The sequence below is a fragment of the Leptodactylus fuscus genome, chromosome 6 (genome assembly GCF_031893055.1).
Source record: "Leptodactylus fuscus isolate aLepFus1 chromosome 6, aLepFus1.hap2, whole genome shotgun sequence".
In the NCBI taxonomy this organism is placed as follows: Eukaryota; Metazoa; Chordata; class Amphibia; order Anura; family Leptodactylidae; genus Leptodactylus; species Leptodactylus fuscus.
The window spans coordinates 152,001,005-152,023,201 of NC_134270.1; the positions used below are offsets into that span (position 1 = coordinate 152,001,005).

Genomic DNA, 22,197 nt, shown 5'->3' on the forward strand with positions numbered 1-22,197 from the left:
TTCCTGGTGTATCTAGCACAGGAAAAATGTTATACATTTGTTTCTATGGAATATATGTTCATTCCACTATAGAATACAGATATATCCTGTTCATTCCTGGTGTATCTAGCACAGGAAAAGTGTTATACACCTGTTTCTATGGAATATATGTTCATTTCACTATACACTACAGATATACCCTGTTCATTCCTGGTGTATCTAGCGCAGGAAAAGTGTTATACATCTGTTTCTATGGAATATATGTTTATTCCACTATACACTACAGATATATCCTGTTCATTCCTGGTGTATCTAGCACAGGAAAAGTGTTATTCATCTGTTTCTATGGAATATATGTTAATTCCACTATACACTACAGATATATCCTGTTTTCCTGGTGTATCTAGCACAGGAAAAGTGTTATACATCTGTTTCTGTGGAATATATGTTAATTTCACTATACACTACAGATATAGCCTGTTCATTCCTGGTGTATCTAGCACAGGAAAGGTATTATACATCTGTTTCTGTGGAATATATGTTCATTCCAGTAGAGACTACAGATATATCCTGTTCATTCCAGTTCTTTTAAACCTAGAAAGCTCACTAAATCTTTATTTTACATCTTTCCCCATTGGTAATAATGTTCATTCTTTTTCTTCATTCTTTTTAGTATGTCCCTAGTTTTATAGGTGGTCAGTGGGCCAAAGATTATGGCGGCAGCGTGGTCAATGGTGCCACGAAGGGTCTGGCCTGGGGAAAGGTGTGACAGAGAGGTGTAGTGTCCAGAAAAATGGATGAGTAGGAAAGCAGAAGGGCAGTATGGTCTGATCTGCAGGGGTCCGGGGTTGTTGGACCCTCACAGAGATGACCTATCTCAATATTAGAACGTGGATAACCCCTTTAGTACTTAGATCCAGTCTGGCAGGGAGATAATCTGCACATGAGCGGGGTGACCTGCTGACTGCTTATCAAATTCGCACGTGTGAATATGGCTTTCAAACCTTGTAGGATGGAGCCCTCCTATTCTGTAGGTTTCTGCCTGACTACAATACTACCAAGGTTTCCCGCCCGTTGTTACTCCTGTTACTGCTGCCTAAACCTCAGCCCTGACTAGTGGCTAAGCGGAAGCGCACGAAGCTGTTGTCGTGACTCAACTACTCCGGCCTGATGACGTCACCACTTAGGCTGCCAACCAATCACTGTCCCCGTAGCTGTGGCCAATAGTAAAGTGGCTCTTGCTAGTTGGCTGGTGGAGTCACGTGATCGGGGGTGTCCGCGGCTGGTGGCTTGTGCAGGTAAGGTGCGGGCCGGGGCGTAGGATGGCACTGTAGGGATGTGGAATCTGGTATAGGACGAGAGGACGTCTTGGACCCCCGGCACATCGTTAGCATTGTCACTCCCCTTTGTTTATAAAGAAATTAACCCGATGCTGATCACCTAGTTGTCAACAAATCGCAGATGCCGAGCAACGCTAAGGACATGTTCACATTAAGAGGAATTTGAGGTGGGCGTCACCTCCACAAACCAGTCAGACTCTTCCTCCCATTGTTGGCAGTGATGGACGCGACTTTTTTTTTTTCTGTACAATCAATATTGCTCTGGTTTCTGCAGCCGAATAGTAATGGGAACTGCGGCCCGAGATCTCACAGCTCCTATTTTTTGATAGACCTTTGTAGATGAAGACTGCTGTAATGCTTTTAAAATTTTGCCATGTGAACAGAGGCGTAATTCCTGGTCCCCTGTGCAAAATCTGTAATGGGGCCTTTACGATATATATTACGTATCAGAGGAGCCTGTAGACTGCCGCTTACCACTTTTGAGGATCTTAAACTTCGAGGTGCTAGACCAGGGGCAGGAAACCTTGGCTCTCCAGCTGTTGTGAAACTACAACTCCCATCATGCTCCATTCACTTCTATGGGAGTTCCAAGAATAGCAGAGCAAGTATGCATGCTGGGAGTTGTAGTTTTGCAACAGCTGGAGAGCCGTACGTTCCCTACCCCTGTGTTAGACCATGCCTCTGGACCCTGAGGTTAACTGATTGGAAAAGTTTTCAGAAGAAAGGCGGTCTGCGACACTCCTGTTCTTATAAATCGTGTCTATAGATCATCAATATGTGACCTCTAGGGGTCTGTCATCCGGACCCCACACGGATCATCTGTTCTAGCAGTCCCTGGATGCCAGAAGCTGCTAGTGAATGAGTGACGTGTGTAACACCGCAGTAATAGAGCTATGACGCAGTCCCGTCCACTGCACGGTAGTGGCCCCAGTGACCTGCAGCGCCATTTCTATTACTGGCATAGGAACATTACTGCACATACTGCCGATCCAGTAGAAGCCTTCAGATCCTGCAGGCTGCTAGAACAGATGATCTTGGTGTCAGAACCCACAGATCACATACTCCTGACCTATGCTGTGTATAGGCCAAAAGGATAAAAACTTGATTTGGGGGCTGAACAATCCCTTTAATAAATAAGATTGAAGGGTATTTTATATGTTGCTAGGCAAGGATCCTGGTGTTCCGATTACTACCCATTTTTGGTTAGGTTTTGTACTTTTTCCCTAGGTTTTGGAGCCAGACTATTGTATTTATGTCTCACTTTGTAATTATTTCATTGCAGTTTCTACAATAGACATCACTTCCACAGGATATGGCCCAAGGAGTTGGAGCAATGGCAGATGACGGGGCTATTGACTATTCTGTACATGAGGCTTGGAATGAAGCCACCAATGTCTACTTGATAGTGATTCTTGTGAGCTTTGGTCTTTTCATGTATGCCAGAAAGTGAGTTCCTTTTACAACTTTTCAGAATTGCATGTTCCTTTTTTACCCAAAATACACCATAGAACCGATTTTATGTATTTAGTTTTTTGAGAAACCTTTAGAGAGTGTCTGTTACCTTAACTGGTCCTTTGAACTATAAGCAGATAAGGGCTCGTTCACATCTGCGCCCGGTTTCCGTTCTGCAGGTTTCCGTTTCCTGCACAAAACAGAGCAGGAGACAGAAACCTGCAGGACTCTTTCTCACCCATTCATTTGGGTCCTGCCGTGAGCGGTAGTGAGCGGTTTATGCTCTCCGCCGTGAAACCAGGATTTTTAATCCGGACACAGAGTTGGACATGCAGTACTCTGTGTCTGGATTTAAAAAACAGGTTTCGCGGCAGAGAGCATAAAACGCTCACTGCCGCTCACGGCCGGACCCAGTCTGTGCTTTCCGTCTTCTGGCATGCAGAAGACGGAGACCAGAATGCAGGTGTGAACCTAGCGTAACTGGATTACGTAAATAAATGCGATTTTCTGCTTCCAAGTTGGTGTCTCTTTTGCTCAGATTTTAGCTTTTTTCCTAATAGGCCAATGAGCTGTTTGGTGCAATGAGGGCGTCACCATTGCACTCACCACACTATAGAGATACCTTCCTGGTATGATTGACAGGGCCAGTCTAAATATCAGTCATAGCAGTGCGGGAGGGTTTGGGCTCTGGAAAGCATAGCTCTTTGGAGTGATAAGAGCAATGGTGATGTCTTATTGCACCAAACAACTCATTAGCATATCTGGAAAATGCTAATATCTCAAAGGCTCTGATTGGAAACAAACAAGTATTATATTTTGAGGACAGAAGTAGTATTGGATTGTGGGAGAGTCAGAAAGATTTCCATAGCTCGGCTCGTCCCACTGAAGCTGCTATTTTGCCCAACGTTAATGTGGTGTCATCTTCACACCCTAAGATGTTTTTCTTACAGAAATAAAAGGAAGATCATGAGAATTTTTACTGTGCCACCGACAGTGGACCCTGCACCTCAGCCCAATTTCTATGATGACATGAAGAAGATTCGCCTCCGTCAACAGTTGGAAATGTATTACATTGGTAAGCTTGTCACCAACTTATTTGTCATCTCCTCATAAAATAAACCTTTAATGCAAAGTATGTCAATTTAATGAGGTAAATTGGGGGCATTACAGGGATGTTAGATGTTAATGGCCTATCTTTAGGATAGGTGATCAGTATCGGATAATCTGACACCCTCTGAACCATAATGACGTAAAATCTCTTCCTAATACATATGTCACAGAACTCTCCTTCATACATAATCCATGCATTCATATTCTTCTCTGTATACTAATTTGATTGATTGGCGAACTATGTGAAGGAAACAGTCAGCATGTATGTATTTTTTTGTTTTCAGCACGGAAACATGATCAACATAGCCAAAGTGAGAGCGTACAACTGACTGTGGAGTGACACGCGGAAGACGACACTACATGGAATGCTTGAAGATTTGTTTGCGATGGTGACTTATAGACTGACAACACCATTACCCGGTTCCACCTTAAATTCAGATGATGACTTAACGGCAAGGACTATTGTGTGTGTGTGTGAGGTCCTGACACTGCACAGCACACTAGTGCCATATTGCATATGTGTGGCACATATGTTTTACCATCCGTGTGGTTTGATAAGAGAAACTTCAAATGGCCAGGCATGCATGTTTTCAATGGGGAGAGGGGAATAACCTGCTGCCAGGCACCTCTTGGGAAACTGATCTCTCATGAAAACAATGGAGTGAGCATGTTGAAATTCAACATGCCTGATTCTACTTTCCACCAACATGTGTTAGTGGTTGGGAAATGGGTGTATGCTATTGGGATATTTTTTGTATTCCCCCTTGTGCGTTACATGACCAGCTAGTTCTGTCAACATCAACAGGTCTGGCTGATGTTACTTTAATGTGTATGCCCATCTTTTCGCTATATTCACATCTGTGTATTAAAATGGAAATCACAATACAGATGTGAACAGATCCCGACATGTAGACATTGCTAATAAGTAGATGCATTAACTGAGCGGTAAAAATAAAAAACTATTTTTTTTTCATTCATGGACTCATCATTGACTGTACAAAAATGTAATTTTAATGCAGAAATTGAAAAGTAAAAAAAAAAATTCAAGATTCAATCACAGAGATGATTAAGGATCCTGAGCACCATACTGCAAGACATCAGTGCAAAAGGGGCAGAGGCTGGGAAATAATCCTTCTGTCAGTGTTGTGTAGGAGCAAGAAGGTATGCTGCAGGCCCTCTACACCTCCAGTGTGGCACTATAGATGAATGGATTTGGTGTTGGAGCACTAACTGGGCATTATATTGTGTGGGGGGTATAAAGAGGACACTATACTGGGTGGGGGCACCGATAGAACATCATACCATGTAGAAGCCACGATGGGGGACACCATACTACCGTAGGTTGGGGGCACTAATAGAACATTATACCATGTAGAGGCCACTAAAGGGACAGTATACTGCATGGCGAGGATTACTTAGGCATAAAGACACCAATTTGATGTTATATTATGTGATGGCTACAAAGGGGACATTATACTGAGATAAGGGACTAAGGTGATATTATACCATAAGGTGCTTTTATCACTGTATGTTATACAGAGAAGGGCACTATTACAGTACAGTATGGTCACCTGTAGGCAATACATGTAGACCATGTATTGCCCACATTTCTTGAAACGAATTTATCCTGGAGACAGGGACTCCTTGCATCAAAGTGATCTATGACGCTAAGAGTCCCTGCCTCCCCACTGCTGTCCTATACTATCCCCTAGTGTCATAAATCACTATGTTATAAGGAGCCCCAAACTCGAGATCAAATTCAGTTTTTGAAATGTGGGTAATACACGGTCCAGATATTTTGGTACGTATTTTCCCTTACATGGGATTGTTTGGTATTAGATGCGTATCATAACATATGTAAATACTGGACACGTTCAGCGACTGCTCAGTTCAGAAGATGACAGGCTGAGGTTAATGGACCTTTACTAAAAGTAGCTGAGTACCTCGATATAAGTAACGCACCCGCTGCTTGACTATCATCCTGTGGTAGTTTATGTTGCACTCTGGTGTACTAGGCAGGAAATGTGTAGCCAGATAAAACTTTCCCTGGAAATACCGGCTGATGGTGTCATGAGGGGTGGTCTTGGGGAGACAGTTAATGTGGTTAAGGATGTGGTGCGGATGCAGTAGGCTCCTTGTCCAACGCTCCCCTCACCGCTAACACATCCTCCATGCGCCAGCATGTGCAGTTACTGTGTGGTCCAAGTACTAAGTAGTATGGCTCTCCTGGATGCAACCCTAACCCATCTGGTCTGACGTGGACCTGCAGTGGTGCCTATACAGCGCCATTTACTGGAATTACACAAGACCAGGGACAACCTTCCTTTAACCTCTCCATTCTGGCATCTACCTCGATGAGACAATCCCTTTAAACGGAATCTTGATGCATTATAGTGTGGGGGTCACAAGAGGGGGCAATATACACACACACTCTGTTGGGGCCACGTCCAGGGGCTAAGGATATACACAGAGAAAAAAATGTACTAGTTGGGGTATGTTCACACTGCACACTATAAGCTACATCTACTATCTATTAGACAAATTCCTAAGTACTATAGCCTAAAGCCTTGGATATCACGTGACCACATTCGTGTCTATATCATGTGATCAGGAAAGGTCCTTCAGCATCTGTCGTTCCTGCACAGCTCTGAGTCTGCGTAGTATAAGCCCCGCCCCTAGTAGTGACGGCACACCAGAAAGTAAGATGGCCGTGTGTGAGCTGTCATCACTTGTAGCGTAGAGCTGACATGGACCAATCACTGCCGCTGTCTGCGTGACCCGGGAAGTGGGCGGGAACGGAGTTAGGATGCTCGGAGCAGGCAGTCAGTGCTCTGGTGTCTGATGGTCGGGGTGGTTTATCTCGTGTGTGTGGGGGTGCTGACTGCAGTGCTCCCGGGTCATAATGCCAGACACAGCCCGATCACACAGCAAGACATGGCTAAGTATAGGTAAGACCCCTGACTACTGGAGGACAGCAGCCTGGTGTGTGACAGCGAACACTGTACAGCCAGGAGTGTGACAGCAGGGACTGTGCAGCCTGGAGTGTGACAGCAGGGACTGTGCAGCCAGGAGTGTGACAGCAGGGACTGTGCAGCCTGGAGTGTGACAGCAGGGGCTGTGCAGCCTGGAGTGTGACAGCAGGGGCTGTGCAGCCTGGAGTGTGACAGCAGGGGCTGTGCAGCCTGGAGTGTGACAGCAGGGGCTGTGCAGCCTGGAGTGTGACAGCAGGGGCTGTGCAGCCTGGAGTGTGACAGCAGGGGCTGTGCAGCCTGGAGTGTGACAGCAGGGGCTGTGCAGCCTGGAGTGTGACAGCAGGGGCTGTGCAGCCTGGAGTGTGACAGCAGGGGCTGTGCAGCCTGGAGTGTGACAGCAGGGGCTGTGCAGCCTGGAATGTGACAGTAGGGATTGTGCAGCCTGAAGTGTGACAGTGGGCACTGTGTAGCTTTCACAGTATAACAACAGCCTTAACGTGACCCTTCAGTATAACATCACCCTCATTGTGGCCTCGAGACATACTGCCACCCTTAGTGTGGCCCTGCAGTATAATGTCCCCTGGCATTTGGCCCTGCAGGTAGTAATGTCTCCCCTGGGTGTGGCCCCCACAGTACACATATTGCCCCTCTTGTGGCCCCCACAGAATACATATTGCCCCTTCTTGTGGCCCCCACACTAATACTCAAAATAAAAAATAGGAAGCAGCAGGAGTAATGTAATATAATGTAATGTGATGTCAGATATGATTACCAAGGCTCGGGTGATGATTCCTGCAATGAATGCAGCAATTATCAAGGGGAAAACACTGTTTGATTCCTGAGACACCAACCATGTCCTCTGGATATGACACAAATATCTAAGTTGCGAATACCCCTTAAGGCTAAGGTCCTACGTTGCAGAAACGCAGCTTTTTCTGTTGCAGATTTTGTTGCGTTTTTTTGAGCCAAAGCCAAGAATGGGAAAGATATAGGAAGCTCTCATATTCCTCCCTTCTGCTCAATCCACTCCTGGCTTTGGCTCAAAAAACCGCAACGAAAAAAGCTGCAACAAAAAAAAGCTGCGTTTCCGCAACCTGGGGCCTTAGCCTAAAAGGAGTCTGTCACCAGACCCCAATATATCAACTCAACCCTGCAGATATCTTAAGACAGTATGTTTATATCCAGAGGATGTGCCATAAATGTGTTATAGGTCCTTTTCCTACCCATCTCTCCAGAACAGGGCTTCTCTGACTACTGTCTTCCCTGATACGGCGACCACTGTCCAGGATAAGATTAAATTGAGAGCTGAGCTGTTGTCCGTTTTTTGACTCCTATAGAAGAGAGTTTTGGGGTCACTTCTACTATCATTCTTCCAGGATATGTTATCCGGTGACCATCTTGCTAGGCAGGACCAGGACCAGTGATCCCGTGTCATACCTCTGCTATACCCTCAGCAGTCAGATTTCTATTCTATATCTGTTTCCATTTACTTTGGACCTTTCTTTCCAGGGATAGGGTGAAGTCCATGTTTTATCACGCATACAACAACTACCTGGACAATGCGTTCCCATATGATGAGCTGAGACCCCTGACATGTGATGGACAGGACACATGGGGGAGGTGAGGGGAACGATTACTCTTTTCTTGTTGTTTTCTACATAAATGTATTTGGATATAAACATATGTTAATGATTTGAGATATATATATATATATATATATATATATATGGGTGTGTGTGTAGGATGGCGTTTAGCATCCCTGTTGTACAGCTGTATTGGGAAATTGAACATTCCCTACATTAAAAGGGTTATCCATTTTCTAAGATTGATGATCTAGCCTCAAGATAGGCCATCAATATTAGATCTGGGGGTCCAATATCTCAGACCCCTGCAGATCACCAGTACCAAGGCAGTGTGTGGGAGAGCCTGCTCATTCACTGTAGCAGGAAGTGTAGTCTATAGGACAACCCTACAGTGTGCATGGTGAGTGAGCGGCACAGCTCTCCAACGCTGACTCAGTACAGGTGATCCGGGAGGGGGATTTGGATGTCGCCCCCACAGATCTAATATTGATGGCCTGTCTTCAGGATAGGCCATCGATTGTAGAAAGTGGATAACTGCTTTATAAAAAAAACAAAAAAAAAAAAACACCTTCCTATATTCGTTTATATGCTGTAGGTTGGTTTGTTTTTTTTTTTGTAGATTGTGAGCCCCATATAGGGCTCACAATGTACATTTTTCCCTATCAGTATGTCTTTGTAGTATGGGAGGAAATTCATGCAAACGCAGGGAGAATATATAAACTCCTTGCAGATGTTGTCTCTGGCAGGATTTGAACCCAGAGCTCTAGCGCTGCAAGGCTATATATTAGACTGTCAGCTGAACCCTCAGGTTTTGGCAGGATTGGCCCATCAATGAATGTATTAGATGCCAGATCTTTTCATTGTAATGGTATATTTCTGCTCCAATGGAAGACCCCTTTAATACACTGTTATTGGTTTTGGAGGTATTTTTTACCTGACAGACACCTTTAATAACTACTCCATATATACTCAAGTATCCTTGTGCTGTTTTTAGTAATTATCAGTCACTTTATGTATTTACTGTATTCTCTTTTATTGCAGTTTTTCTTTGACATTAATTGATGCCTTGGACACATTGTTGGTGGGTATTGAACTGCAGCACCCCCATAACCTAAACCAGTATTATTGCACCTATTGAGTTCATCCTGATTGAATTTTCCCATAAATATAATATAGTGAGTATGGTGCAAGTAAACCTGTCAGGTGATTTCTGCTGTTCTGTTTGAGAGCAGAATGTGCTAGAGGTAGAGAAGCTGAGCTGTGTGATATATAGGATTATATGATAAATGGAGAGAAGCTGAGATCTGTGATGTATAGGGTTATATGGTAGAGGAGAGAAGCTGAGCTGTGTGATATATAGGGTTATATGATAGAGGAGAGAAGCTGAGCTGTGTGATATATAGGGTTATATGATAGAGGAGAGAAGCTGAGCACTGTGATATATAGGGTTATATGATAGAGGGAGAGAAGCTGAGCTCTGTGGTATTTAAGGTTATATGATAAAGGAGAGAAGCTGAACTCTGTGATATGTAGGGTTATATGATAGAGGAGAGAAGCTGAGCTCTGTGATATATAGGGTTATATGATAGAGGGATAGAAGCTGAGATCTGTGATATATAGGGTTATAGGATAGAGGAGAGAAGCTGAGATCTGTGATGTATAGGGTTATATGATAGAGGAGAGAAGCTGAGCACTGTGGTATATAGGGTTATATTATAGAGGAGAGAAGCTGAGCTCTGTGATATGTAGGGTTATATGATAGAGGAGAGAAGCTGAGCTCTGTGATATATAGGGTTATATGATAGAGGAGCGAACCTGAGCTCTGTGATATATAGGGTTATATGATAGAGGGGGAGAAGCTGAACTCTGTAATATATAGGTTATATGATAGAGGAGAGAAGCTGAGCTCTATGATATATAGGGTTATATGATAGAGGAGAGAAGCTGAGCTCTGCGATATATAGGGTTATATGATAGAGGAGAGAAGCTGAGATGTGTGATATATAGGGTTATATGATAGAGGAGAGAAGCTGAGCTGTGTGATATATAGGGTTATATCATAGAGGAGAGAAGCTGAGCTGTGTGATATATAGGGTTATATGATAGAGGAGAGAAGCTGAGCTCTGCGATATATAGGGTTATATGATAAAGGAGAGAAGCTGAGCTCTGTGATATATAGGGTTATATGATAGAGGAGAGAAGCTGAGCTCTGTGATATATAGGTTATATGATAGAGGAGAGAAGCTGAGCTGTGTGATATATAGGGTTATATGACAGAGGAGAGAAGCTGAGCTCTGTGATATATAGGTTATATGATAGAGGAGAAAATCTGAGCTCTGTAATATATAGGGGTATAGGATAGAGGAGATATCTCCATATTGATAGATCTGATTGCGTTGCTGTTGTGTGTAGTTATTACAATCTTGTAGATAAGGTAAAACGTATTAATGAATCATCTGTGATTTGTTCTTTACAGATTATTGGGAATATCTCCGAGTTCCAGCGAGTAGTGAACGTACTACAGGACACTGTGGATTTTGATATCGATGTCAACGCTTCAGTATTTGAGACCAATATCCGAGGTTAATTTTTTATATATTTTTATTTTATTATTTATTACCTGAATAGTGAAAACAACTAAGGACATGTTCACACAACAGCGATGAGTTGGACGTTGATTTAAAGGCAGCACATGGTCCCATGGACTTTTCTTGAATCTATTTACACAAATGTTGTTTTAACAGTCTGTCAGAGGTTCCCAAATTTTTTTTTTCTTGTAGACAACTTTCAAAATTTTTCCTGGTTTCGGTGGACCCCCTGCTCCTACATTTCTACCATATTCCCAAAACTCATCAAAAAATGTGATGATGGTCCCGTCGTGTCTCCCATGGACCCCTGGGGGTCCACCTGGACCACTTTGGGAATCACTGGTCTATGTGAATGATCCGAGAAAAAGTAGAGTCTGTCATTTTTTGGGGGCCGAGTTCACGGAGTTCAAGTCTATGAGAGATCCTTAAAATCAGATTCCCCTCGAGTGTGCACTCTGGGTGCTGGACCCTATTGTGTGAGTGTAGTCAAATTCTGGTCGCCCCCTATGGGTCACCCAAAGGGAAAATGGGCATTATCTTTTGGATAATACAGTAATATATTCAACAAAGAACACACAAGCTTATGGCAGATAGAAGAGATACTAGGAGTCATAGCAACTAAGAAGAAAAGAAAGACTTCAGGATCATTAAGTTCTCTGTGTGGAGTGATCTTTTTCCACATTATGTAATGCAATTTTGTGTACCATATTTTTCATAACTAAATTTAGATCCCTTTCATTTCAGTGGTAGGGGGGCTACTTTCTGCTCACCTCCTATCAAAGAGAGCTGGTCTAGAGCTGGAACCTGGTTGGCCATGTTCTGGTCCGTTACTTCGTATGGCAGAAGATGCAGCCAGGAAACTTCTGCCAGGTAAATAAGGGCTGGTATTTAGCAACTTACTTAAAGGGGTTGTCTCATCTCTTTGCTTTAAAGAGGTTTTCCGACCCCTTTGTCAAGTTTTCATACTGATTTCCTATCCACAGTATGTGATCTGTTGGGGTCTGACACCTGGACCCTGCACCGATCAACTGTTGCAGTAGCCTTTGGGTGTCGGAAGCTGCTAGTGGACAGGCAGCACTGCTTCTATTCTAGTAAAAGAAGTGGCGAAGCAGCCTTGTCCACTAGTAGCTTCTGGCACCTGCTGCAACAGCTGATCTGTGCGGGGTCCTATCATTTGTATAGGATATCAGTATAAAAACATGATTTGGGGTCTGGTTTCCAGGACTTGATAGTTGATGACCTATCCTGGGGGTCTGATACCCAGGACCCCCATGGGGTAGCGGTTTGAAGCAGCAGCAGAAGCGAATGGGCTGAGCTGCGATACCAAGCAGAGCGGCTGTACAAGTGTACGCAATTGTGTGTGGTAAGTTCTGAAGAGGCTGCAGCACTCACCTGAACACTGCAGCTGATCGGCCCCTGTGCTGAGGATAGGTCATCAATCATAAAGCCTGGATAACACCTTTAATCGCACCCTACATTGTATGTAAAACTTGAAGTGTCAATTTTTTTTTTCTTTACAGCTTTCGATACACAGACTGGGATGCCGTATGGTACAGTCAATCTTCTCAAAGGTGTTAACCCTACAGAGACTCCAGTGACATGCACGGCCGGTATTGGAACCTACATCATTGAATTTGCAACACTGAGCCGCTTAACAGGAGATCCCGAATTTGAAAGAGTAGCAAGACGCGCCCTCAAAGGATTATGGGAGAGTCGGTCTGAAATTGGTCTGGTGAGAAGACATGGCTTTATTTCTGTAATAAGACACATTACCAATATCTTGCATACCTTTTTATTGCAAAGACACAACATGTTTGGTAACCGTTTCATGTAGTAGACAGATGCATCGCCGTAAACTTGCTATCAAAGGGTTATCCAGTTTTTAAAATTATGATCCAAATAACAGGTTGCATCAATACGAAAAAAACTTCTTAGTATATCTCTTGTTTATATTCACCAATATTTATTTTTAGATCATGTGACCACAGCTGTGACGTTTCGTTTACAATCTCACTACCCCTCCCTGTGAGCAGTTCAGCCAGCAAACAAAACATCACAGCAGCACGTGACTTTCTACTTGAAGCCACTTATACTGACCTCTGTATGGGAATGAATTATTATCTGGTTCAGATTGGCATTACCAGTGTATAAAACCAACACAGTAGCCTTGACTGGCTACTGATCACATGGAATTGTTGCACCAGCTAGAAGCTGAAAAAGGAAGAGTTCAATTGAGCATTGGCAAATCTTTTTATTTGCGTATGTGTGTGTTTTTATTTTGTGTTTTTCTTGCAGGTAGGAAATCACATAGATGTAATGACATCTAAATGGGTGGCCCAGGATGCCGGGATTGGAGCTGGCGTTGACTCGTATTTTGAATATCTTGTTAAAGGAGCCATTCTTCTTCAGGATGAGGAGATGATGTCTATGTTTCTGGGTGAGCAGAAGGGAGAGTTACCGCTATCTTTATATAAATAAAAATATCTATCTATCTACAAGAATTCATTTTTGTAATATAGACAGATATATATAATATATAATTTTTCATATAAAATATGCATACGGTATATTTATTAGATTTTATTTAACTAACATATAGCAATAAGGGATCAAAATAATCTTAGTGCAAGATAAAAGTATACACCAACGACAGGGATTACATAGTATAAGGGCCCCTTCACACGGTGTAAGCGCTCGGCTCATTCCGAGCCGTACACGTGAGCGCTTCGAAACACTTCCCATTCACTTCAATGGGAGCGCTCGTAGAGAAAAAAGCAGCCCATTCATTTCAATGGGGAGGGCTCGTATTCCGGCTCCCATTGAAATGAATGGGATCTGCTTTATATGCGCTGATTCTGAACATGTTTTAACGTTCAGAATCAGCGTATCCGAAGTGTGAATGCACCCTAAGTTACAAAGCGACATCAATAAGGGTACATAGTGAGTCTAGTCCTAGAGTAGGATTTATCGAATACAGTGTTAGTTTCTGTGATCCTGAAAGTTGTCAGCTGAATGATACGCTTGCTGTTTATCTCTATGGGGTGGGGCAGAGGTCATCCAAAGTTCAACACCTCTGTCTGCAGATTTTATTTAGCTGGAGCAAAGGATCTGCCATTTGTCTCGTTGAAATTCAACTTACCGTATTTTTCGGACTATAAGAAGCACTTTTTTCCCCCCAAATTTGGGGGGAAAAGAAGGGTGCGTCTTATAGTCTGAATGTGGCCACAATACAGACCCGGAATCCGCTGTAATAGGAAGGCGGATGCCGGGGAGGGTTAGATGCCGGCACATGTGCCGGCGCCTGAGACATCGCTATACTCCTGCCCTGCATGAAGCCAGCAGCAGCAGGAGTGATGCTGTTGTTCCGCTCCTCCATCCCTCCCCGCAATAGCGATGTCTCAGGCCCCGGCACATGTGCCGGCGTCTAACCCTCCCCAGCATCCGCCTATTACAGTGGAAGCCGGGTCTGTATTGGCGGCCCCTTCTCCCCCCCAAAAGTGTCCCCACCGGCCCCATACCTGTAAAGTTGCAGGCCGGCTCCTTCATGGGGATATCGCAGGAGCCGACCTGTTCGGGTGACAGCCGGGAGCCTAATGAAGGCTCCCAGGCCTGTCGTTGCTATATTACTATTGCGGCTGGATGTATGACCAGCCGTGATAGTAATATACAGAATGTCCCATAGACAGTTGTATTGCCGTCTATGGCACTTGCAATCAAATGACTGCTGGTTCAGGCCCCCTAGGAACTAATAAAATAGTTAAAGAAAAAAAAAAAGCTTTAAAAATATATAATAAAAAAAATGAAATAAATAAGAGTTCTAAATCGCCTCCTTTCCCTAGAATACAATGTGGCCTTGCAGCTGTTGCAAAACTACAACTTCCATATATTAAATATTTTACCATTTTTTTGCTTCAAAATTTTTTTTCCCCTATTTTCTTCCTCTAAAACCTGAAATTTGGTGTGCGCCCATACACATAATTGTCATAGCCTTCTTTTACAAGGCCAAAGTTTTGTGTCGGTACAACCCCAAGGTTCTAGTTATATCGGAGTCCCTGGTATTATGATCCCATCTTCCATCTCTTTAGATTACAACAAGGCTATTCAGAACTATACCAAGTATGACGACTGGTACGTCTGGGTGCAAATGTACAAAGGCACAGTCTCTATGCCAATATTTCAGTCCCTGGAAGCCTTTTGGCCTGGATTACAGGTAAGATCGGCTTTCATCCATCTAAACTAATGAAAACGATCAGAATGTTGTGGAGAGGTAAAAGAACATTACGCTGTATTTAATATGGAGTATTCCCATTTAGCCAACCATCAGATGGGAATATGTGGCTCCTTCTCTGGACCACAAATGGGGTTATGGAAACATGAAAACGTGCTTGTTGTATGTGCCCTGTTTTTGTAACCCTCATAGAGGTAAAGAGAAGTCTGCTCAACTCCTATTAACCTCTATGGGAGTTATGGAAATGTCGTGTTTGGCGGTCTCTTGAACTCGCGACCATCTTAGGGAAGCGGAGACAGTCACCGTGTGCATGGTTGTTTGAAAGGTAGCCATGCGTTTTGATAAATATCAGCTAAACACAAGGATTTTGGTAGAGATCGTCTATCTAATGTATGGGAAGTCTTCCAACATCTTCCCCAGTAGCAGATGTCAGGAAAAAGAAGGGTTGGTGTATGATAAGTTTCAGCAGGAGCCAAAATCTGTTAATAAAGTAAATTGCAAAATGTATTAACAATGTAAATATTGGCAGAAAATCAAAAGTTGACAGGAAAATTGAAAATTAAAAAATAGTGGGAGGTGAAAAACAATATTGCCCTCGCCTATCCCCGGTGCCCAGGTGCGCAGTCCGTTCCTTCTACTCGGAGGGGGGGGGGGTTCTAGATGTAAAACTCCTCACTGACTGTGACGTTCCAGATCTCTCCCGTTGAAGGGATGGTCACATGACCACCAGGGCCATTCCCCGGCCTCAGGACATCACAGGTAGTGACATCACGTGCGGCCGGGACTTCAGCCGGAAGACAGCAATGGCCTGTCAGGAGTGGAAATTCTGTTCACCTCTTAGTGGGATTGTCATGGTCAGTAAGTGGATTTGTACTTCTGCTTTCTAATGTCATGATCTGTGTCCTATAGAGCTTGATAGGAGATGTTGGAAATGCCATGAGAACGTTTCTCAATTATTACACAGTCTGGAAACAGTTTGGTGGATTGCCAGAATTTTACAATATTCCTCAAGGATTTACTGTGGACAAAAGAGAGGGCTACCCACTTCGGCCCGGTACGTTAGCCCAGATTTATCTTGATAGATGTCATTTCTAAAAAACATTTCTTTTTTCTTTTTCGGTCATCCATTTTATCATGATCCTTGTTTGTGTTGTCTTCCAGAGCTGATTGAGAGTGCAATGTATCTGTACAAAGCCACCAAGGACCCAACACTGCTGGAACTGGGGAGAGACGCCATAGAATCCATAGAGAAAATAAGTAAAGTGGATTGTGGCTTTGCAACCGTACGTTATTGCCACATATCTGTGTGTGTGTGTGTGTGTGTGTGTGTATATACCACATACACTCACTGGCCACTTTATTAGGTACACCTGTCCAACTGCTCGTTAACACTTAATTTCTAATCAGCCAATCACATGGCGGCAACTCAGTGCATTTAGGCATGTAGACATGGTCAAGACAATCTCCTGCAGTTCAAACCGAGCATCAGTATGGGGAAGAAAGGTGATTTGAGTGCCTTTGAACGTGGCATGGTTGTTGGTGCCAGAAGGGCTGGTCTGAGTATTTCAGAAACTGCTGATCTACTGGGATTTTCACGCACAACCATCTCTAGGGTTTACAGAGAATGGTCCGAAAAAGAAAAAACATCCAGTGAGCGGCAGTTCTGTGGGCGGAAATGCGTTGTTGATGCCAGAGGTCAGAGGAGAATGGCCAGACTGGTTCGAGCTGATAGAAAGGCAACAGTGACTCAAATAGCCACCCGTTACAACCAAGGTAGCCAGAAGAGCATCTCTGAACGCACAGTACGTCGAACTTTGAGGCTACAGATGGGCTACAGCAGCAGAAGACCACACCGGGTGCCACTCCTTTCAGCTAAGAACAGGAAACTGAGGCTACAATTTGCACAAGCTCATCGAAATTGGACAATTGAAGATTGGAAAAACATTGCCTGGTCTGATGAGTCTCGATTTCTGCTGCGACATTCGGATGGTAGGGTCAGAATTTGGCGTCAACAACATGAAAGCATGGATCCATCCTGCCTTGTATCAACGGTTCAGGCTGGTGGTGGTGGTGTCATGGTGTGGGGAATATTTTCTTGGCACTCTTTGGGCCCCTTGGTACCAATTGAGCATCGTTGCAACGCCAAAGCCTACCTGAGTATTGTTGCTGACCATGTCCATCCCTTTATGACCACAATGTACCCAACATCTGATGGCTACTTTCAGCAGGATAATGCAATGCCATGTCATAAAGCTGGAATCATCTCAGACTGGTTTCTTGAACATGACAATGAGTTCACTGTACTCCAATGGCCTCCACAGTCACCAGATCTCAATCCAATAGAGCATCTTTGGGATGTGGTGGAACGGGAGATTCGCATCATGGATGTGCAGCCGACAAATCTGCGGCAACTGTGTGATGCCATCATGTCAATATGGACCAAAATCTCTGAGGAATGCTTCCAGCACCTTGTTGAATCTATGCCACGAAGAATTGAGGCAGTTCTGAAGGCAAAAGGGGGTCCAACCCGTTACTAGCATGGTGTACCTAATAAAGTGGCCGGTGAGTGTATAACCTAGGGTTGGAAAGCCAAACCCTGTATCGAACCGCTTGTGCTAGCCCCAGAAGCAGATGGCTCCATATAGTATGCATTGGCTGTGTTGTGCTATTGTGTCTCAGTTCCCATTAGTTGAATTGGAGCTGAGCTGAGATAACGCTGCCCGGCCACTGCACTGTGGGTGGAGCTATTTGTTTCCCGGTACATACACTCTGCTATCATTTGGTGATCAGCGCTTGGCCCCAATCAATCTCCAATCAATAACCTAACCTAAGTATAGACCAGTGGTAGGGAACGTACGGCTCTCCAGCTGTAGTAAAACTACAACTCCCAGCATGCATACTTGCTCTGCTGTTCTTGTTACTCCCATAGAAGTGAATGGAGCATGTTGGGAGTTGTAGTTTCACAGCAGCTGGAGAGCCAAAGGTTCCCTATTCCTGGTATATAGACCATTCCCTTTGGAGGATCTTCTGCCCTGTCCTGCCTTAAATTCACCCTAATGCAGGGATCATCGTCCTTCGTCACTCTGGCTACTGTGAAATTACATCCTCAGCATGATCCATTCACTTCCATGGGCTATCCCACAAATAGCAAAGCACGTAGGGATGCTGGGACTTGTAGTTCCATAACAGCTGAAGTGCTGAATGTTGCCTACCTCATCTAATGGATAACAAGTATGGAAATTGCTCTATAGTTTTCTTAATTGTAACTAATCAATCATATTATCAAAGCATTTATCCAACTTATGTTAGGTTTACACCTGGGTTTGGGTTTCCGTTCGGGGGTTCACTTGCGGTTCCCCGAATGGAAACCTAATCTGCTTAAAAAAAGCATTTACCTGTGGTTTCTGCTTGAAAAGGGCGAAAAATGCGGAGAGAAAAGTCCTGTTTGCAGCGTTTTCTACTCCTCACTTTCAAGCAGAATGAAGAACAGAGTTCCCTCAATGAAGAGCAGGCGCAGGTGTGAACCCAGCCTTATTCAGCCATCATATGGATTCCCATTGTTGCAACCTCCATTTGCATGTTAGTAGTGAAAACGATAATAGCGCTGGTTAGGGGGCTCGCTATAGGGAGACTGGCCTTTTTATTTCTGTGGCCAGCTTTACCTTGTTGTTTTACCTTACTGGTATTGTTAATTCTACTTATTATTATTATTAATTATTATTTTTTATTTATTTTTTTTATATTATTTTTATTGTTATAATTAATATTATTTAGACCTATTTATTATTGTTGTTAGATATGGTTAATAGGGTTTTTTATTACTATTTATTGCTTTATTTTTATTATGTGTTAAATTATTTTTATCTTGTATTTTTTATTTCTTAGTTTGTATATTATTACTGTTACTTTTTGTTGTTATTTTGTATAATAATAATAGTAGTAGAAATAAGAATAGTAATATAATATCTTTATCATTATTGTCATCTTTATCTCTTTCTTTATCCCTAGATCAAAGATGTCCGAGATCATAAATTAGACAATCGAATGGAGTCTTTCTTTCTAGCAGAGACGATAAAATATCTCTATCTGCTCTTCGATCCGGACAACTTCATCCACAATGATGGTTCGGAGTTTGACTTAGTAGTGACTCCCTATGGGGAATGTGTGTTGGGTGCCGGTGGGTATGTGTTTAATACAGAAGCCCACCCTATCGACCCGGCAGCGCTACATTGCTGCAAGCAGGATAATACAGAGAAGTGGGAGGTAGAAGATCTGGTCAGACAATTCTTCTCTGTCAAGCCAAAGACTGAGAAATTCTGGAAGGATAAATCTGAGGATCCAAAGCAACAGGATATGTTTACTAACAGAATTCAGAACAGGACGAACACCAAGCGACCGTCTCCGCTCCATTGTCCCAGCCAACCCTTTAGCTCCAAACTGTCCATTTTGGGACAGGTTTTTTTGGAGTAATTCTATAAACTGGATCTTGTTGTAAATTTTTAATGTAAATATTTACATGAAATGATATTTTGGCATCAGACAGCAATATAATACCAATCATCTGTAAGAATGGATGTGAAGCAATTCAGTAAGCATCTGACATAGAACACGAGAGACATCAAACATTGGTTAGAGCGCTTGAGACAGTCAGGATTTGCAATATTGTTGTAGTTTTTACAGCAAACAGTAAATTTTTCCAAATGCATAAATCCCAGTCTCCAATTCCATTTGGCTTTTGAAATTTGTAATATCTTTGTAAATTCTGAATAAATTGTTTACACTTCATTGTGTTACAGCACCGTACAGAGAACCTGCCACTATCTGCTATGTGTCTCGTCTTGTTACATTCAGTACAACCTAACCATTTATTTTAGTATTTGTATTTTGGGGTCCTCACATTTTGAGTATTCAAGCAATTCCTTTTGTCCAATATGGAGACTTCCCATCATCACCGAAAGTAACCAGGAATCCTTCTAAGTCTTAGTTGATTCCTATATATACGGTCTTCTAATTCAGAATGCATTTTTCGATATTGATGACCATTAGAGATGAGCGAGTAGTATTCGATCAAGTAGGTATTTGATCGAATACTACGGTATTCGAAATACTCGTGCTTGGTTGAATACGTTTACCGCGTGGTATTCGACCGAGTAAGAGTATTTCGAATACCGTAGTATTCGATCGAATACCTACTCGATCGAATACTACTCGCTCATCTCTAATGACCATGTTGGTGGGTTTGCTTAGCCCCTCAGTCACGTGGTTTGGCCCTTTCTACTCCTCCAGCCTTTATCCTGTCCTACCCTTCACAGTTGTCACATTCAGGGACAATGAACTGCTTAACCGTGACGACACTGTGTGAAAGATCCTGGAGGGATTCTAGAGAAGCAGCAATGACTCTAGTTCTCAAGTCTTAGAGCAGCTCTACTGTGACTCCAGTAAAATAAAAATTCAGGCCTCAATGGTCTCCAAAGCACAAACAGAACAGGGATCTGCAGCGGAGCCTGGGAGAGGTGAGTAAAACTGTTTATTTATTTTTTTTCTTTTTAATTCAAAGTTTATTGAACAAGAGCAAAGATGACAACAAATAATATTGAAATCAAACTGGGGGGAGGGGTGGAGGCGCAGCTCACACCAACATCCCAAGCAGCAAGTAGCAAAGGAATCTGGAGTTCAATAAACATTTATAAAAAATTTTTTTTTTTTTTTTTGAACAACAACAGACACATATCGACAAGAAGAAAGAGAAGAAGAGAGAAGGAGGGAGGAAAGAGACAAGAGGGAGAGACAAAAGGAAGAGGGGAGGGAAAGGAGGGGGGAAATGGAAATCGTAGCGATAAACCGAAAATTTCACAGTTTACATTATACCAGACCATAAAATAATACCCCAGATTGTAATAGGCGCAAACAGGAAGGACCGCCACATCTATTGCGTGATGTATTAACGATTTTCTAACCAGGGAGACCAAACTTTCACAAAGACCTTATGATTTCTCTTGGTCTTACTCATCATTTCCTCAAATCTCGCAATTTGATTGGCTTTTGCTAGCCAGTGGGCAAAAACAGGCACCTGTGAAGATTTCCATAGTAATGGGATTTGCAGTTTTGCAGCTGAAAGTAGGTGGTATACCAAAGTCTGTGCATGTGGCTGGAGTCGTGGCACTGGCGTAAATAAAATAAGCATGGCAGGAGTAAGTTCAAAGGTGTCGAATCCAAAAACTGTTTATTTTTGTCACCTCCCCTGGACCCCTACTTATTATTCTGGCTTCTGAGTATAGTAATAGCAGTTTTTATTTGGATGTGTTCAGTCCAAACGAAATGGTAGGTAGAACCTCACAAATATTGTAATAACCAAACCAAAAATAACCGGAGTGAACAAAATCACATTGATTATTCCGGCTGAATTGTGCAGCCATAGCATTGTATATACTGAAAATGTGTTAAGAGATGTAAAATTTCCAATCTGGTCAAGTGCTCCAATAAAGATCTTCCATTTTTGAAAGAAGTTTCTTCATCTCCTAGTCTGTATTCCGTTCATTTCCTTCATCTAACAGAGCTTAGAGATAACCTCGTCTTCCAGGGTAAAGGTGCTGGTTTTGCATGAACAGTCTTTGTTATAAGGGATGGTATATTGTCCCCATCTCCTACGTCACAAGCATCAGACACAAGGCCCATGGGGCCAAATTTTATGCCCCTTTAATGATGAGGGACCCCTTAAGCCGCTTTACTCAAATATTCTGTTTTCGGTCAGAAGGTCATCAGCACTCTATGGCTCTAGACCAGGGGTAGGGAACCTTTGGCTCTCCAGCTGCTGTGAAACTACAACTCCCAACATGCTCCACTTACTTCCTTGGGAGTTACAAGAACAGCAGAGCCAGTATGCATGCTGGGAGTTGTAGTTTTGCAACAGCTGGAGAGCCGTACGTTCCCTACCCCTGCTCTAGA

At 43.1% G+C, this 22,197-nt stretch overlaps 3 protein-coding genes across 4 annotated transcripts in view; 2 read left to right on the plus strand and 1 right to left on the minus strand.

Moving 5' to 3' along the window:
• The window catches only part of CPNE1 (copine 1), a 340,171-nt gene extending 333,284 nt beyond the window's left edge, over positions 1 to 6,887 (minus strand). The window contains exon 1 of the mRNA XM_075277651.1: positions 6,882 to 6,887. The gene's annotated coding sequence lies outside the window, so the exon portion shown is untranslated. The remainder of the gene's footprint in view (positions 1 to 6,881) is intronic.
• On the plus strand, positions 1,219 to 4,854 carry SMIM19 (small integral membrane protein 19). Of its 2 annotated transcripts, none has more exons than XM_075278786.1 (4): positions 1,219 to 1,277; positions 2,602 to 2,765; positions 3,722 to 3,846; positions 4,166 to 4,854. In XM_075278786.1, the coding sequence occupies exons 2-4, from the start codon at positions 2,632 to 2,634 to the stop codon at positions 4,219 to 4,221; spliced, it is 315 nt and encodes a 104-aa protein (XP_075134887.1). In that variant the 5' UTR covers positions 1,219 to 1,277; positions 2,602 to 2,631; the 3' UTR covers positions 4,222 to 4,854. The 2 variants fall into 2 exon arrangements, with proteins under 2 accessions (XP_075134887.1, XP_075134888.1); XM_075278787.1 differs by lacking the exon at positions 1,219 to 1,277 and adding an exon at positions 1,334 to 1,486.
• EDEM2 (ER degradation enhancing alpha-mannosidase like protein 2) lies at positions 6,640 to 20,241 on the plus strand. The gene is made up of 11 exons (XM_075277633.1): positions 6,640 to 6,829; positions 8,363 to 8,473; positions 9,478 to 9,517; positions 10,913 to 11,018; positions 11,769 to 11,894; positions 12,545 to 12,756; positions 13,320 to 13,461; positions 15,110 to 15,234; positions 16,162 to 16,306; positions 16,414 to 16,535; positions 19,261 to 20,241. The coding sequence occupies exons 1-11, from the start codon at positions 6,723 to 6,725 to the stop codon at positions 19,720 to 19,722; spliced, it is 1,698 nt and encodes a 565-aa protein (XP_075133734.1). The 5' UTR covers positions 6,640 to 6,722; the 3' UTR covers positions 19,723 to 20,241.
• The last annotated feature ends 1,956 nt before the right edge of the window (positions 20,242 to 22,197 follow it).